The sequence below is a fragment of the Strix uralensis genome, chromosome 5, assembly GCF_047716275.1.
Source record: "Strix uralensis isolate ZFMK-TIS-50842 chromosome 5, bStrUra1, whole genome shotgun sequence".
Taxonomy (NCBI): Eukaryota; Metazoa; Chordata; class Aves; order Strigiformes; family Strigidae; genus Strix; species Strix uralensis.
In genome coordinates this window covers 81,525,915-81,544,941 of record NC_133976.1, presented here as the reverse complement: position 1 = coordinate 81,544,941, position 19,027 = coordinate 81,525,915, and the positions used below count along the sequence as shown (strand labels likewise).

At 42.2% G+C, this 19,027-nt stretch overlaps 1 protein-coding gene across 1 annotated transcript in view; it reads left to right on the top strand.

The window, feature by feature from the left end:
• The window catches only part of TEAD4 (TEA domain transcription factor 4), a 45,944-nt gene that overhangs the window by 14,520 nt on the left and 12,397 nt on the right, over positions 1–19,027 (top strand). Inside the window, exons 2-8 of the mRNA XM_074871949.1 lie at positions 5,327–5,391; positions 6,293–6,355; positions 10,185–10,319; positions 11,151–11,194; positions 13,594–13,649; positions 14,444–14,574; positions 15,532–15,705. Of these exons, the coding sequence (XP_074728050.1) occupies positions 5,327–5,391; positions 6,293–6,355; positions 10,185–10,319; positions 11,151–11,194; positions 13,594–13,649; positions 14,444–14,574; positions 15,532–15,705 (668 nt within the window). The remainder of the gene's footprint in view (positions 1–5,326; positions 5,392–6,292; positions 6,356–10,184; positions 10,320–11,150; positions 11,195–13,593; positions 13,650–14,443; positions 14,575–15,531; positions 15,706–19,027) is intronic.

The following is a 19,027-nucleotide window of genomic DNA, read 5'->3' as shown; positions in this document are numbered from 1 at the left end:
TCTCTTATCAACACCTTCCTGGATAACTACTGAATGCAAAAATTTTGCAATTTATTGTAAGACGGAGTGGGAGCTAAATTGATGCCCTTGGAAATGTATCGGTTAGGAGTGAGAGGTGAAGAACATAAGAGAGTATCTCTGCTTCTTTTTTCGTGCCACGCTTCCAGGGGAAGGCTACTGGGAGGATAAAGAGCTTTTGGGTGCTGCGCTGCAGTTGGTATGTTGGCTAGAGCTTCATGAAACCCAATGCGCGGTTTCGACAGAGGAGGCACAACAGTTGGCAGGTTCTGGTGACCATGGCAGGCCTCAGCGGGAGTTATTCTAAGAACACAACATATGATCAGATCACTGAGGGACACTTTACATGGCTCTAAAAAATGAACCATCTGACAGTTTATGACAGCTCTGCCTGTTCCAGCCAAGGGAGGAGGGCTAGTCTTTGCTGACACTGCAGCCAGGGTTGTGAAACAAAGAAAGTGCTTTCCAGAGGCTGCGAACCTACAGGCTTCCAGCTGCATAATACCTGCTTACATCTAACTTCTGATAAGAAAAAACAAAAGACATTTAGGACTTGCGGTTTTGATTCATGGTAATTTAATACCTTCTTGCTGCAGTTTACTGGGCTTGGCAATTTGCATAGTTCTATATTTAGTCATCCCTGTGATGCTAATGTCTTTGTAGAATGATCTGGGGTTTTTTGCTACCAGTATCTTTATTAGCTTAATATACCCTGTCACCTGTCTGTTTTTCCCTGGCTTTGTGGGGACACACTTCTGGAAGAAGACTGTATGAGAGGTGGTGGCAAGTGGGAAGTGAATTCTAAAACTGGAAATTTCGAGGATCCACATTTGAATGCTCTCTCTAGAGAATTTCCATATCGGCTTCTAAAATGTGCAATTTGCACAAGAATTTCCCTTCCCTCTTGTCTTCTCTACCGAAGTACATGGCCTGAGAGAGCTTTGCAATTTTTGCTGATGTTGTCAAACAGCTAAACACACACTTAGGGAAACACCTCCCACTTTCCCAGGCTTGAATACAGTTTATTGCCTCTCCTCCCCCCTTCCTACTCTCAGCTTCCCTTGTTTTATTCTCTATAACACTCAGGACCTCCTAATTCTTTGATGAGGTGCTGGGTGGTGCAGGAGGTTGGGGTCACTGTGTAAAGGTTTCTTTCTGCCAGTCCTTGCAGAAAGAAACCAGAGGGTTTTTTCCTCTGGTACTCCTTTCTTCTTGCTGCTCCTCAGTTCCTGCATGGGTTCTTGATGGGCTGCAGGCCTTTCAGGGTTGTCCCTGCTCTGGCATGGGTCCTCCATGGGCTGCAGTTGCCTCAAAGTGTACTTGGAGCACCTCTTTCCAAGAGTACTTTTCCAGCCATGTTCCCAACAATGTCCCCCACCACGTGTCTCCTTTTCTCCTTCCTTTCCTCCAAATGTGTCTTTTTACATATCTCGCAATTCTCCTTCTGTGCATCCTCATGTCTCCTTTTTGCAGTTCCTTTTGTGTGTTTCCTGCCCCTAATGCCTATTGCCCTTTCCAAAATGTTTGAGCAAAGGTAGCTTGTGCTCCTCTGACTGGCTGAGGTTTTGAATGATTGTTGTTTTCATCCATTTTGGAGATAGCTGGAATCAACTGTGACTGGCACAGGGCTGTTCATGGCATCCTCTCACACAGGTTATCCCTGCAGCCCTCTACTGCTGAAGCAGAATGGTGCTCTGTCAGATTGCTCAGTCTGTATAGTTCCTTGACTTTCATGGAAACACCACAAAGCTAAATTTGCTCCATTACATTTGTTATATCTAGCTGAGAATCCATAGTTTTGCAAGGATGACCCATATTTGAGCCAGTCTGGAGAGTTTCCACGTGTTCAGATTGTTATTATAGCCCAATATGTACCCTTTAAAAGTTTGCCTGAAATTCTCCACATCCACTTCTTCTCAAGGCTAGTTTTTCCTCTCTCTTCCATTAACTCATTCCCCTTGCCCCTCAGAGGATCCTCTTGGTAATATATAAATTTTCCTGTTTCTTTATAAATAATGGGATTTGAGCACCTTGTTTTGTTCTGCACATTTCCCACTTCTGACGTGTGTCAAACTGTCCTTCTGAAATTTCATATATGCTGGCATCTGTGTGAGAAAAATCACTTCAGTTGTTTCTTACCTTTCAACTTAGATCCATGTCCAACAGATGGGAGCTTTGAAAAGCCATAAATATTATTCTTGGCACTAGAAAAAGGTGCTGTGGGTGTGTGTTGCTGGTAATTGGTCTCGGCTTTGTAAAATGGTTACATTGGTTGGAAAAGCAGCCAGGTGGAAGGTAACATAACAGCATCTGCTCACATCAAACTCTCCTGGGCATGTCACCGTGCTAATGCTGAAACTGTGGGAACCGAAGAGGTCAGCGGCCACATGCTGGGCATTGTGTTTCTGGCACAGAAATAGTTTCTAATTTGTGTATAGAGGAGCTGGAGCTGTTTTCTTTTCTCAGCTACAGACCTGATTCTTCTCCCAGGGGAATAAGGAGAGCTTCTGTAATGACACCATTAGGAAAAGCTTAAGATCTGTAAATGTAAAATGCTTTCCCATCCCTGTGTGTGCTTTGGTTATGTTTCATGGACACAGCCTAAATGGAGTCATGGACATTTACATTCTTCTGTTTCAGAAACAGATGGAATTAGAAGCTTTGCCAGCCCTTCCTTAAAGGGCTGGGTGGTCAATCTCTAACATAGAGTCTTTCCTTGCATTCATTTTTTTCAGGGTTGAATTAAACAAGGGTTTAAAATAAAAACAAGTGACAACTTTTTCATGGAATATTACACTACTGGAATAAATATTGCATCTATTTTCACTGCTTGCTTTTTCGAAGTCCTAATGTACAAGTTCTCCATTCAGCCCATAAATTTTCCTTAGAAAACGCTGTGTTTTTATAATTTTGTTACAAATAAACTCAACAAGAGCTGTGGCTTTGCTTCCCAGTTTATTCCTACTTCATTCCTCAAACACTTGCAGCCATATAAGATGTCTCACAGCCTGGCACTTCCCACCCCCAACTTCTTATCGAGGTACTGTATCGCTGCTGGTGTGGTCACCACAAATATATGATTTTGCAGAGCCTGCTCTTTCTGTCATGTTTTCTGCCTTGAACCAGCCTAGAGTTCAGATGTATAGCTGCTGCTTTTCTGTTCCTGCTCTTTATTCCTCCATCTCCAGGAGAATAAAATCTGTGTGTCTGCTTAGATTTGATACATGGGAGCCAGTGTATGGCACCTGCATAGTCTGCCTCATGTCTTGGCATCCACTCTCAAACAGTTCTGTGATGCTAGCTGGGAGTTGGGTCTAAGCTTGCTTCTCCTGTAGCTCAGCCTTCTCTGCTTCTCTTCCTGATTTTCAAATCCTGGACCCAAGTCTTCTGCAGTTTCCTGCTCTCATTCCAAGCAATTTCAAATTCTGTGCCAGTGACCCTGTAGCTTCATGTTTCGTTAGCCATTTCATTCATGTAGCTGTTAATACCATTACCCTCATCTATCACCATGACCATCTTTTCTTTGCATCTCCACACTGGCCTCTCCTCTCACGTTGAACATAAAACTACTTGCCTTCATTTCCCTTGGCCCTGAAGGGCATAGTCTCACTGTGTCATCTCTCAAAATCAAGGTGTAAAACCTAACTGGTTTCAGTGCCTGCAATGTGTGCTTGTTCCATAACTGGACAAGGATTCCTTCACCTCTCCCAGCCAGTGCCCCACCTTCACGTTTATGGGAGCTTCCCATAATCTTCCACAAAGCTAAGCTCCTTTCTCTATATCTCTTCTGAAGAATGCTCCTTTTTTTTGGGATGCCTGCAAGACCCTGAAAGCACCTTTAGTTCACTGTATCATGTCACACCGATAAATCCTGTGTGACTGTTTCTGTATAATTCCCCATTGTTGTTTATTTTCTTGTACTTAGATTCACAGAATGAAAGACGCATTTAGGTTGGAAGGGATCTCTTCAGATTGTCTAGTCTGCCCCTACTGCTCAAGCAGTGTCGGCTACAGCAGGTTGCCCAGGATTGTGTCCAGTCAGGTTTTGAGTTATCATCCAGGGATGGAGACTCTACAGCCTCTCTGGGCAGCCTGTGCCAGTGCTTGACCACCCTTACAGTAAAAAAGTTGAGTTTTTTCTTTTTTTTTTTCTTGTTTTCAGATGGTATTTAATTTTTTTAGTTTGTGCCTGTTGTTTCTTGTCCTATCACTGGGCACTATTGAGAGGAGGCTGGCTCCCTCTCATTGCCTCCTGTCAGGTATTTATATGCATTGACAAAAACTCCCTCTGAGTCTTCTCCAGGCTGAACAGTCCCAGCTCTCTCAGCTTCTCCTCATATGAAAGGTTCTCCAGTCCCTTAATCATTTTTGTAGACCTTGTGCTGGACTCACTCCAGTACGTTCACATCGTTCTTGTGCCAAGGAGTCCAGAACTGGTCACAGTACTCCAGATGTTGCCTCAGCAACATCTACTGCTGAGTAGAGATGAAGGATCATCTCCCTTAGCCTGTTGGCAACAATCCTCCTAATGCAGCCTGGGATGCTTTTGGCCTTCTTTTCCATGAGGGTTCATTGTCAGCTTGTTATCAACCAGGACCCCATCCATTCAGACACTTTTCAGTCCACCTCCTTGCCCGCTTATCTAACCTATACTTTGTCAGGTTGCCTGTGAGGATGCTATGGGAGACAGAGTCAAAAGCCTTGCTAGAGTCACAACATATACAGCTCTGTACTCATCCACCAAGCCAGTCACCTCCCTCTAGAAACTATCAGGTTGGTTAAGTATGTTTTCCCATTTGTAAATCTATGTGGACTACTTCAAATCACCTTCTCGTCCTTCATGTATCTGGAAACAGTTTCCAGGATTACATGTTCCATTACCTCCACCCCCACCATTGGGGTGAGGCTGACTGGTCTGTTATTTTCTTGATCTTCCTTCTTGCCTTTCTGAATGTTTTAGTGTTAGTGACTTTCCTTTTTCTTTTTTGTACTGGCAATCTTGATCCATGTTTACAGCTTCTACCCACTATGGTAATGTAATTATTTAGCAAAACATATGATTCTCCTTTTTATTGGTAATTTTAAGCTATACAGATGCAAGCTGGGAAATAGAATGTGCAGCCCAAAGTTCTGCTCCTAAAACTAAGACCTCTACCATGTGAACTAATGAGTATCTCTCTAAGACAGAAAATAGTGTGACAGAGTGTCATCCCAGTGCTGATGTCTATAGATAGTTAATTCCACTGTGCACCTTTTTCCTGGGGTCATAGCTTTCTAAACCTGCATTTGCATTATTTCTCTGTTCCAGGCCGAAATGAGCTGATTGCCCGCTATATTAAGCTGAGAACAGGGAAAACACGCACAAGGAAACAGGTAAGTGTGAAGTTTTCCCTGTATACATTAGCTTATTTGGACCACTAGACGTGATGAGGGCTTATAAGAACAAATCCCTTGCTCTTCACTTGCTCTTCATTTCTGCCTTTGCTGGAATAGGTTGTTGTGCTGAGCTGGTTAGTAAGAATGGTGGGAACAGTCAGCTCAGGCATTTTACAGTAGGACTGTAATGCTCATGTCTCCCAACCACATCATGACACCCAAATTTTTCTACTGGTAAATGGTGTGTGATTTTATGTGTTTGGCCTACTAATGAACATTTCAGTGAATATCAGTGGTCCTCTATATGAAGGTTCTTTGCTCAGCCCAGACAGATGGACAGCAATGGTGATCTTGAAAATATCTGGCACACAGGATAAAAAAGGAATCTTTGTAATTTGGAAATGACCGTTCAGGCTGTGCTGGACAAAGCGCTGAGCAACCTACACCTGCTTTGGGTAGGAGGTTGGTGGATGACATCCAGAAGATCCTTCCAACCTAAATTATTCTATGATGCATTTCGGCCCACAATAGATATGGTGAAGTTCTGAGAGTCATTATATAGTGGCCATGGGTTTCCCTTCTTCCAAGAGGACACCAAGATGGGGAGCAAAGAGATCAGAACTCTCAGTCCCTAGATTTAAGGATGGGTTCTTTAGTCTTAGAGGAGGTCTCTGTCTCAATAAAGTCAGTTGAATTGGAAAAGGCCCATCTTTGCTGGCCCCTCACCTCATTTCATGACACTTAAGTCTTGTTCAGAAAAGCATTTCATTGCTACATCAACCCCTCTCCCCCAACCCTAAATAACTCCCTGTTGCACAAGGTGCCTAAAGTATGTTTACTTCCCCAAGCAGCTACCAAGTACTCCTGGAATGAAGATGGATTTTGTCTTTTAATGCAGGTATCTAGTCACATCCAGGTCCTGGCAAGGCGGAAAGCTAGAGAGATCCAAGCCAAGCTCAAGGTATGATGGGTATCCTTTAACAAATCACACAAGACCCCTGAGTCAGCCATTCCCTCATCCATTCCCTCTTTGAATAGCCTTAAAAAAGGGTGAGATTAGCCACTGACCTGTAGTAAGCTGGGGAGGAAAAGGTATTTCCCAGGAAGTGTTGTGCAAACACTTGTATTGTTGTAGCTCTGTGACATCTGGAGCAATTCTATTTAAAGAATAAAGAAACAATAACTTTAAATTTTATGTGTCTGATTTCTACCTCCAGTTTATGCTGCTGTCATCCAAGTCTGAATGACCCTTAGACTTGGGAGTATGTAAAGAGTGTTTACCTGAGAAGGAGGGGTTTATGGTAACAAATGCTGACCAGTAATCAGTCCCTGGTGTGGTGGTGGCCTTGGGAAGGGATGGCATTACGGTTAATGCAGTGCGAGTTCCACATCTACTAATGGTAGTGATGAGGAGTTGCCCGTGAGAAAGTGTTCTGAGTTGGCATAACCGCTGAGAGGAAGCAGTAAAGCCAGCTGGCATCTTCTCAGGTAAAGTGGTGCCAGCTGAATAGACTTTGCCCCTTGATTAATTCAGACCCGATTTGAAGAGGCCCAGGCTAATGAGAAAGAAAATGGCTAACTACTTGCTTGAGCAAATCTGTGTTTTCCTTTCTATAGGAAGAGCTCTGAGATCACACTAATGAACTGATACCTACTGACATTTATTTCCACTCTGATTTGAAGCAGGGAGATGGTTTGTGTGCTCAAACTGAATTGCCAGAAATGTCAAGAAGGTCAAGTTTATGGGTGACAATTGCACAAAAGGGTGTCCCCTGTTACAATGTGAACCATCCAGGAAGGGCTTGCCAAGCAGGATGTGGGGTCTGGTCCTTGTTGTGTATCACTGAGACAGCCAGAGAAGGAAAGCTCATGTTGACCTTCCTGATTTGGTATGGCAATAAGTGATCTGGAGGGAAGTGTGTTTGCTTCCCTGATCTTTCCATGCTTCAGGTGATGATGAGGATCTTGACAGCCCCATCCAGCCCTGACTGTTGAGTGGACAGACAGCTGTTAATATGTACTGCTTCTTAGCTGTCTGGACAACTCCTTGCTGGACACCAGGAGAAGTGGACTGTCTGTGAATGAACTGCTGGCACTCAGTCTTGACCAGTGCTGAAGCGCATGCATCTCTACTGCAAGCAGTGATTACCTCTAAGTCATGACTGCACCCCCCACATCCCATCCCCAGCTCCATTTTGTAAAGTGCTGTTGTGTCTGTCATTAGCCTGTTGTGTTTCCAGCTGCTCAGATAAAGAGAAGGAGCCACACATTACAACTATCTAATTCAGTGCTTCTAGGTAGGGCTGCCTAAGCGTGAAACCTGCGGTGCTGTTAAGTGGTCAATTCAGGTGGAGGCCTGCTTGAGAGGCAAGTTAGAGCGAGTAGGAAACAACAACTGCCCGGGGTGTTAAAAGATTTACTGCTGCTTATATCTGTAACCTTGATTCCGTTCCTTGCATGTCACAGCTCTGGGATTTGGCGTGATTGAAAAGCCAGTCAGCCGAGCCTGTTTCCACTTAGCACACAGGAGCTGGCCGTCTTCGTTCTCGGGGAGCGAAGGTGTCTCAGGGAGCTCCATGGAGCCATTGGTTGTTCTCCTTTAACACCACGCCAGGCCATGCTGTGAGCTCTGCCCAGCTGCCTGCAGTGAACCATTCCCCAGTACCAGACTGTTCCTTTGTGCCTGCAGAGGCAAGTCTGTAGCACTGATTCAACTCATTTACTTCTTTGCTTTCACTAGTCATTTTCATAGGGCAAGGAAATGAAATCATAAAAGCTGCTGCCCTTCTTCCAAGTTCCTGCTGATAGCTGTGTGTTCTTCTATCACTGTTCATTTTCCATAGCGAGTATACGTTTTCATACTTATATCCTAGAGATCAGAGCAGCTACACGCTGACTTTTCAGAGCAGTTACTATAATACTATAGTCTCCACACAAACTGGGGTGTCTTCTCGAAGTGTGCACTGTGCATCTAACAGATAGAGGTGAGAAAGTAGGGTAAAGCCTGAGAAAAATCTGTTTCCAGAAGTCGGTAGTTTTCCATGTCCTGGGTGGCTAATAGATACCACCTGTACTAAGGAAAAAGAGGGAAATTGTGGTGGTGGTTGTTGTTGATATTATTATGATGCGTTTTGAGAATAATACAAATAGTGTAAATGTTTGGTAAAAGTTTTTGTTGCTTTCTTTTCTTTTTTTTTTTTTTTAATGTACTGGAAACACGATACAAATGAATACAGAACTGTTAGCTGAAAGAGGAAGGAGATGTCTTTTACAAAAAGATGCTTTTTCCAGCAGTCTGTCAGGCATTTAAACAAAACAGAAAAACACAACAGGGGTTAATAGATAAAATATTTTCCCTTCATAATTGTTCAGTTATTTTACTTTAATACTTCCACAAACAAATGCCTCTTCCCCGTAAACTCATGTATAAACTCAGGTAGACAAATACAATTTTTCCAGTGAATCCAGAAAATCCTTTTCTGCAACGGCAACTGGGAAAGCATCTTTATGTATGTAATGAAAAAACAGAAGAGAATATTTACCCTTAAAAAATGTTTTAGGTAATCCTTATAGTATTCCCATAAGCATCATTTAAACTGGATTCTGAAAGCTTTGGAAAATCTTAGGAACTTTCTCAGCAATTAAAATGTTTCCCTTCCATTCACTTGAATGGTACTAACAGGACTCACAGATACTGTAAAAAAGAAAATATGTAAGCTTTGTCCATTCCTACTAATCATTCCACTTAAATGTTTATTCTTGAACTTTTGTTATTCCTCCTCTGACTGTTTTTGTGTTAGACACACCAGAATCCCTGAGTTTTGAACTTCAGAAAACCTTAGAGAAAGCGGAGGGGTTAGAGAGAATGGAGACCCAAGGGTGAGAACTTATTGCAGTTCAATGAATGCAAGTGGGAAGTGAGAATTCCTGAAGAAGACAGCAAGAGCTTACCTCTTTGTGCAGTTTCTCCAAGCCATGAAGTCATCTGTGGCATCGCCATTATAATTATAATGTCACAGTTAAATGTGGAGCGTTTGAAGGGTGAAGACTAATTGTAGGAGATGTAGGAGGAAAGGCAGAATGTGGGGAAGTGCTGCTGTTTGTCTATTTATTCCTTGGAAGAAAAAATTAAGAATGTTATTTGTTCTAAGTATACATCAGGTCCCCTAGTTGTTGCACTGTCATTGCCTGTAAAAATGTGTGCAATTCCACAGCCCTGTTAAAACACAAAAAGGAATGTCCTTGCATTTGTGCCCTGGGAGATTAAGATTTCCTGTTTCCCCAGGGATGGGAATAAAATGATCAACTTTACCTGAGACTAATGCAGTCCCAAAGTGAGGTAGTCTTTTTGCACCGATGATGATGAATTCCCTTTGTGAGTTTGTTTCTAGAGGGTTTTTTTGATAAGCAAGAGTCTTTCCTATTGAATATTCTTACCAATGATTAAAACACCAGAATCCGTTAGAGTTGTACTTTCCATAACAAAACATTTCAGCTGTGCGGCTGAAAGCCTTCAGACAGAAAGGATAAATGCTTAGCAGTCTCTAAACCAGTGATCCCAGCATTTCAGAAAGGATGATTAATCACATCTGAAGCTATAGTAACGGGTGAAAGACTTACATGCTTTGAAGAGCTCTTAGGACAGTTATTGGCAAGTCTGCTGCCCAGTTTTTGGAGACGCTTGTTCTCTAAAAGAAGCTGATGGGAATCCTGGTTATGCAGCATTAGACCAGGCAACTTCTTTATCATTATAATAATTCTGTTTTTTCTGTTTCTACTCTTGCCCATAGGATCAGGCAGCTAAAGATAAAGCCATGCAGAGTATGGCTACAATGTCATCCGCCCAGATTATCTCTGCAACTGCCTTCCATAGTAAAATGGCCTTGCCTGGTCTCCCACGACCAGCCTACCCTGCTGTTTCTGGGGTGAGTGAATCAGTGTCTTGGTGGAGTTGGGCTGAAGACACTTGAGTATTTGAAAGGGTGTTGGGACCTGCTTAGGAAAATCCTGAGAACATCAGAAAGAATGGGCCAGAAGGCATTGTCTTTGTAGAACAAATCTGTCATATGGCTTCAATAGTTTGGGTCTGATTCTTTAGTCACACTGATGTAAAACAATAGAGTTTTTTTTTTTTAAATGACACAAGTGAGAGAACAATCAGATCCTTTAGGTTTTCACTGCCTGAAATACTTTCAGGTGTCTGTATCACTTTCTTAGTCCAGGATCTTGTTGGATTAAAACTGTTTGGGCCATCCTGACCCTTTCTCAAGTTTATCATTCCCAAGCTCATCCTGAGTGCTTAGATTACAAATTGATGGCCCTTATATAAAATCCTTAATAGAGGAGGCCTGTCAGCATCCCCTAACCTTTGAGTTGGGCCTAGTAAGCTTTTGCTGAGCATTGATTTCTGCCAAAATACTCCCATGGAGCTGTCCTGGGGAAAATGGTCCCTCCAAGAGATGAGCATCATTAAATCTTTGGAGACAGAGGCACAAGGTGCATACGTAGTATTTAACATTAAAACCCACTTGGGTCAGTTGCTTGCGTGTCACCAGTAGTAGTGTTTAGAAAGAAAACAAAGGCCAGTCAGCACCTACACAAAGATGAAACCAGGAAGGTAGAAAGAAGAGGTATAACTCTGTCACATCTTTAGAAGTCTGTGAGCTTGCAGTTTCTTTCCTCAGGAAGAAACAAGCCTTGCTTTTCATCTCTGTCCTAAAAGTGGTGACTTCTGCATGTATGTTGTTCTCTTGCAGTTTTGGCAAGGAGCTTTGCCAGGCCAAGCTGGATCTTCCCAAGAGTGAGTATTCCTTCATGTGATCATCCAAAGCACATGCTTCTGCTGCTTCCTCTATGCTGCCTGAGTAATACCATTAGCTATTACAGGATTTATAAAATGCTAAGATAACATAGTCTTAGCTCTTAGACAGATTCCCTGACTGTGGATCTGAGACTTAAGGCACATGGTTGAAGACAAACTGAGAGTCATGAGAGAATCTTTAATAGATAAGACCCTATGTCTTCATATGGTACCTTCAACGTGGATTACACCACTTTAATGTGTGCCATGACTCAAGCAGCCTAATATGGGTTATTTTAGGGAGCTGCTGAACCTAGTAGCCTGATACAGGGGAGGCTGCTGCAGCTCCGTGCTCCCAAATTCAACCAGTAGCGAGGCTGAGTGTGTATCCCCGGTAGGCACACACACAACTATGCGTATATGTTGTACACACACACATATACACATGGCTGGGCCCACAGAACAGCACAGACAGATAACGCCCAGCACTCACACAAATACAGATGGCACCAACAGCCTCATCCTGTAGCCTCTCCCTCTGGCTGATGAGGGTGAAGGTGTGTTAGTGGGAAATATACAGGCACTGTGGATCCACCCAGTAGCTGCCCGGGGATCCTTTGTCTCCCTGTGTGCTGGCATCCAGGCAAGGGAGCTCCCGAGGCCACAGCTCTGCTCCAGTTGCTGGTGCTGGCCTCTCAGTCACACACACATGCACATCACAAACACACACACTCTGAATGTCTCCAGTAACTGGGCTTAGATACAGTCCACTCAGTAGCTGGATCTTCACTTTCCCCAGTTTGCCTCCCAAAGGGATGATAGATAGACAGACAGATAGGCAGATAGATAGATAGATTGATTGATTGATTGATTGATTGATTGATTGATTGATTCTCTCTCTCTCATATCATTCAGTCGATTTCCAGACTCCGCAGTTTCTCAGTCATTTAGCCTGAACCTCTTGGTCCCTCTGAAAGCATTTTTACCCCTGGAGACACGCACAGATTGCTCCCAAACCATCTACTTGCTGGCTAGTCTGGCTTGATAATCACTAGTGATCACACCCTTGCTGCTGGCACTCCAGAAACAAACACACACGGAGAACTGAGAGCTCCTCATGCAGGAAAAGATTTAGAAATAGAATTTAGTGAGAAGATAGGACAGACTGCACTGACAAGGTGCAGAGCATGGACAGACAACTGTACTGATGTTGTAACATGCAACTAGCACCTTTTATCGTCATATTCTCCCTAAACATCCCCATAATAAATCTTGTGCAGTCCCAAAATGCTCCCCCCTTGCACTCTGTAACATGTCCCATACCATCTATGCAGTAACCCCCTCAGTCTGTAAGGTGACTGGTTTGTGAGCCTCCCCAGCTGGCTCACTGGGTTGGTTTCACACCTGGACAATGGGGCTGATGGCTCTGCCGGGACAGCCCTGGGAGGGGCAGAAGCTCTGTTCCTTTGAGGCATTACTGCCCCAGGGTGGAGATGAGCCTTTGATGGGCTGATCTTTCACTAGTGATGGCCCTGGGTGTTTTTGTGTCAGAGTATTATTCAGGTTGCTCCACCTGCCATTGATCCTCTGTGCTCCTTTGTTTGTATGGAGACACTTTTTATCACATAACCTAACAGGAGCAATTTAAGGCAATTTAAGGACAAGCAGCTGGAAGGTTGTATGTTCTTCACCCAAGCCATTGTTCCTGCCCTCTTGTGGTGCTATTGCTAATGTTTGTGGAGCAGATCAGGGAACAGATACTATTAAAATATCTTGTGAGAAAAAATGGCTAGTAAAAGAATGGAAGCCATCCTAGGAGAAATAAAAAGTAGATTTTATGCCTTTAGCTTGAAAGTGAACGAGGCAGATTCAATGTGAGAGGTTCTTTTAGAATCTTGAAGTATCTGCTGCCCCTGATGTCAGATGATTTTTCTTACAGTGGTATTAAAATGGAGCTGAGCTGTCTTGAAAGCTAGGTTCAGTTGTGAGTGTTGAACATCTCTGAATCTGGGCCTAAAAGTGTGAGAGGCATCCAGCCCAGATGTATAGCCACTTGCATAAATTTAAATCTATCCATGGTTGAAAGGAAAGGATAAACGAATGGGCACCGGTGTATTAACAGGCTGATAAGGATCTCTGAATAACAAGTCTGTGGGGAGAGCCTGCTGAACACCTACAGGGAAATTTTATTCAGTCCAGTCCTGACCCCTTACTGTTTTTTTAAGTCTTTCTCCATGACCCTCTCTTGCCCACACAGAAAGATAATTTCCCAGAGACACTTATGCCACTTTCTTCCTCAGGAGAAATATTTAATCTAATCTGCACAAACAGTTTGTCAAGAATCTATTTTGTTTTGATTTGGTTTTTTGTTAACCATCTCTCTTTGTGTACTTCTGTAGCGTGAAACCTTTTTCTCAACAGCCGTACGCTGTACAGCCACCGCTGCCATTACCAGGTAGGTAAGGAAATGTACTTCCTTGCTTTGAAATTATTTTCCAACTTCAGAAATAGCCAACACTTTAAAAAGTTTTAAAATTAATCTTTAAAAAGGATTTTTACTTATTAAAACATTTCAGTGAGCCCTAAATTAATTTTTATATGATTTCTCCTTATTACCCGTTCCCATCGTTTTACTGAGAGAACTGAATCTTTTAATTTTAAGTTTTGTTTTAATTTAAAAAAACATTTTTTCCTGTTCTAAGTTGGTTGTTTTGGGGTTTCTTTTCCTCCTGGCTCAGCAAAAAATAAAAGTTTATGTATCTCTACTGTTCTTTCGCCATGCTACATGTACTAGAGCACTGTTTTCCATCATAACTTGATTGTCTTTCCAATTTCTCACTAAGTGGAACAACAAATGTATTTCCTGCTCAGTTTCCCCATTTTGAGAGGTTAATGGTCATGTTAATGGTGATGCTTCATTCTGATACTAAAGTAGTTTATTTCACTGCTTATTTAGGGCTCAATAATTTAGGTCCTCCTAAAGGTGCTGAACATGTTTGCTCTAGTGTCAAAACCAGGCAGATTGTCTTTTACATCATTACCAGCCCTGACAGTGCTGTCTTAGCAGAGAGTAACTGACAAGCCACTCTAACCGCAGGTAGAGTGAGGACCTTATGAATGACATTTTTGCATGATGACTGAAGTCATAAGAAAATGTAATTAGTCAGCTTTGACAACAGGTGCTCTACTGGAAAACTATTACCAACTTTTATCTTTCTAAATTTTGTTATATAAATCCTGTGTGCTTAGGGTTTGAGTCTCCCACTGGCCTCTCACCTTCCCCATCAGCACCAGCTTGGCAAGGACGAAGGGTTGCTAGCTCCAAACTCTGGATGTTAGAATTCTCTGCATTCTTGGAACAACAACAAGACCAAGACACAGTAAGATACACACCTGACTTCCACCCTTCATTAATTTTTGGTCTTCAGGTAGCTCCTGTTCATTGTGGATATTTTATACTACTGTACATGTATGGGAATACTTGCTTCACCACTCTACTGAGAATAGAAAGCCATCTTTGGAAAACACAAGATACCCTTCATTTAGAGGATAGAATTGCCTATAGTGATATAGCCAGCTCTGTGCCATGTGCTTCTGGCCTCCCTTTCCAGGGTCATGGATGTTCACATATCAAAGCTCAAAGCACCGAGGTCATAAGACAGTGGTACAGCTCCTGCTGGGCTATTCTAGCTGTCTCAGTCAGCCTTGGAGGATAGACTGAGAATCAGATGATCACATGAAACCAGTCTGGTGTGTCGGGAATCTAAATTTGGGGGCAACTGGGATGAATTTGCATCAATGTGTTTCCATGGTGCCACCTCTAAAATGGAAGCAGTAAGATATGCCTGTCTCACTAAACCTTGTGATACTGCATCTTGAGATGTACATTGGTGATGGACCGGTTACATGTCCTCTGTCTGAGATAGGAACGTTCGGAAAATTTGGCTGGTACCTTACTGTGAGATTTCAGGCAGCTCTTCACAGGACAGGCGGATTGATGTTTGACTGAGTGACCTGTGACAGGTAATACTCTCTATCTCTTGTTATTTCAGACTTTATAGCAGCAGCAAGAGGCAATGGTTTAGGAGTGAATATAGGAAAAAGCCCAAAAATCATGTTTCAGAAGAAGCAGGAAGCATGGATGTATTGATAGGATAAAAAGAACAGCATGAGCTGGTATTAGCAAAGATATTTCTGCTAATACTTCTGGTCTTTTAGAAAGTGCTATCAAATCTTCAGTGAGTTCCGGTAGTCTTCTGTGAAGAACCATGAATGTTCAGTATGTACTGAATGGTACTGAACAATTTCCTAATTCCATCTTTTTCCTCTTCTTGCAGTATAACAAACACCTGTTTGTGCACATTGGGCAGTCAAGCCCCAGCTACAATGACCCCTACCTCGAGGCAGTGGATATCCGGCAGATCTATGACAAGTTCCCTGAGAAAAAAGGGGGCCTGAAGGAGCTCTTTGAAAGGGGGCCAGCTAATGCCTTCTTCCTTGTCAAATTCTGGGTAAGGGAAGGACCCTTTGTAGGGTACCTATTTGCTATGAAGTTCTCACTTTAAAAGTGGTGGCCTCTCTAGCTGTTAGAAGACTGCCGCCTCCCAACAAATTTTCCCTCTGCAGGCAACTTAATACAGCCACGACTGTCACTGGAGATCTTTCCTTGGCTAGACAAAGCACTCATTATGTCCTGGAGCAAGATGTATCTTTCTCAGTGTCATCTGCAGAGTTGTTCTTGACTAGTGCCTGGAGATTTTATTTGCTAATGGTAACTTGGGCCCTTTAAAATTTTTATTTATATATGAAAGAAGATTTCAGAGGAAATTATTCTCTGTGTACTCATATGCGTTCATTTCTCTCAGTGTTGAGTAACTTCTCAGAGACATTTCTTCCTCTTTTCTCCTATATCATTAGCTGCATTTTGTGTTATCCAACTACTAATAATTCACAGATGCATATTTACTGCACACACAAGGACAGACAAAAGATAAGAGAGACATAATGAAATTGAATTATGCTGATAATATATTACTGAAATGACTTCTGGTAAGTTGGCAGAAATCAGCTGGGCAAAAGCCTACTCACTCAATTTGGATTTTTGTGAGTTAGCTGAAATTTGCAAAAGCTGTGCCATTGTGCTGCAGGGTACAAACAAAATAGTTTTGGTCATCGATATTATCATAGGTATTACAAGATTAAAAATAATAGCAGCTTGGGGCAGTTGCACGCTAGATGGCTGAGGGAATGTGTAATGGGATTTGGAGCCTTTCACCTTGAGTTTACTGCTTATAATTCAACCCCAGGTCAGGAGTGAGATGATGAGAAATGAACTTTCATATCTCATACTGTTCATACAAACTAGATAGACTCTTAACTGGTCCTTTCAGGAGAAGGAAGAGTTAAGTGCCTTGAGATGCAACTTCCCAGCTGTCACAAGCCTAGCCTTTCCAGAATTGAGTTGGAGAATGTTGGCTGGGAGTCTGCTGTTCAAGTGTCTGGTGTTTAGGGTGTTAGTTGCTGGTGATTCTTGGAGGTACATCATTTTACTACCCACAGACTGTGTGCTACTGAGCTGGGCCCCTCATGGGATTAGCCTCTGTTAGAGTACAACAAAGCCTGCTTGGGAAGGTCAAAACAAAGAGTAAAAGACCAGCCCTGTTCTGGGTGGAAGAGAAATACTTGGGAGATACAGCAGCACCTTGCTAAGAAGCATATCCTTTGACAAAACCTGGGTAGTGATTGTCCTACTAAGAATTGTCTGGAAAAGGAAACAGAAGTCTGACGTGACAAAAGAAAGGAAGGAAAAAGAGTAAGAGGGGACAGGGGATAGCTTCTAAGAAATGGTCCTTGGAGGAGTAGGAGCTGCAAGAGCTGCTTCCTGCTGTGGGATAGGATGCCAGGAAACTCTTCATGTCAAGGTGAAGAGCATTGGCTGCTGTGTGGTATCCCTCTGAAGTGCTTTAGAAGTTTCAGGAACCAAACGGAAGAGCATAGAGGGAGATGTTATATAGAGAGAAGACAACACTTTGAATTCCTTGACTTAAGGAGAGAGAAATCATAATGAAATTGTGATCTAGCGCAACTGTGATTTTATTTATCAAAACTGTTAGTGTGCTTTTGTGCTTGTGGGGTTGGGTTCGGGGATTGTGTTTGTTTTTTAATATTAGAAGGATAAATGTGGCCTATGCATCGTGTCAGACCAACCTAAGTTAGGGTTTTGAAGGATTTGTGTAGTAGGATGCCATTAAGTTGGACTTTTTCCGGGCCCACATGAGGTGTCTGGTGTTCGGAGGGTATCAGCTCACAGAAATTTGGCTTACATAAAGAGATGTGACACAGGATTTGAAGCACCTTTACTTCAGCGTATACATGATGTCCTAGGGCCCTGCATCTGTACACTTATAATGACCATGATATTTCTGGGCTTGGTTTAATATTTTGACTTTCTGATTCTTTTTTTGATGCTCTTGCATTGTTGAATCCCATCTAGAGTTAACAACAGGTTTTTTTGGTGGAAACGCTGCAGGCTGTCACTTACAAATAAGATAAGTTTACAAGTCAAGTAATTGATTGAATGGAAGCTTCTAAGGCTTCCAAGAAGTAAATCATTCAGTCTGGTATTTGTTTCTCAGTGTAGACAGTAGTAGGGGATGAAAACACCATTTCTGATGCCATATTCTGGATGAGAAAGTTTTGGGGCACTTTTCTGATTTGCGCTGTGTTTCACAGGAGTGCTTACATTAATCCTGTTGTAAGATTTCAGCTAGGATCTCTAAGGCAATATAACCAAAGCAGTTAAAAAACCCTCTTTTGCTCCAGAAAATTGGAACCTTTTTGAGTAGAACTCAAACCTTTTTGTTGCAAAACTTTGTATTCAACATTCCTGAAATATTGTGGTAATGCAGTCTTATACGTAAACAAAGCATGTGAGACATGCCTGTAATGCACCATGCTGCATGTGTGAATTTGATATATTGAAATAATTGTGTGTAGTGCAACCCCCTCACTAATAAAGACTCTTCACAGATAAGGCAATACGATTTAAAATCACAGTTTAACAGAAGAAAACTAGATTTCAGCTGAGATTTTTATACCCCTCTGCATTTTTATACTTCTGTAACAGTATATGCTAGGGTGCTTTTTCATTTTGTTCAGAGCCTGATTGCTCTGGACAGATATACAAATATACCGTTGATGTCCAAAGATGTGCTGGATAAAGCAATTACTACACTGTTGAATTTATAGCATCATTTTAGGATAAAAGTATTATCCAAAAGCAAATTACCGATAACCTTAAACTTGCTGGGTAGAGTTAAATACTTGAAGGAGTGTTTTGAAACATGAGGGTATGATTGATTTTTCAAAGGTTCTGAATTGAAATGGTGCTTGCAGGTGACAAAGACATAAAAAATCAAGGCATTGAATAAGTTGGTTTTGTGTACATGTAGTTTTCAGCTTGAAGAACCTGGGGCAGGAACCTGCAATTACTGCAGTAAACATTGAATATTCCAGATGATCTGTTGTGCACCAGAATACTAATGCTACACTAGGGATGGGGTTTCTTGACATCACTGATAGCACTTAGGATCTAGTGTGACTGAGAAAGAGATGTTAATATTTGTTCAGTGGTGCTTTAAATTATTTATACAATAGCTAAGAGTCAAAAATTGATTAGATTGAAACATAAGCAGTGTTTGCAATTCTTCCTTGATTTTGCCACTGGGAGCTTGGTACAATGAATTAACTCTTGGACTTGGATTGGCAGGTTGTGTATGACATCTGTGTGACATTTCTCTGTGCTCCAAGTGCGTTCTAGCACACGACAATGAA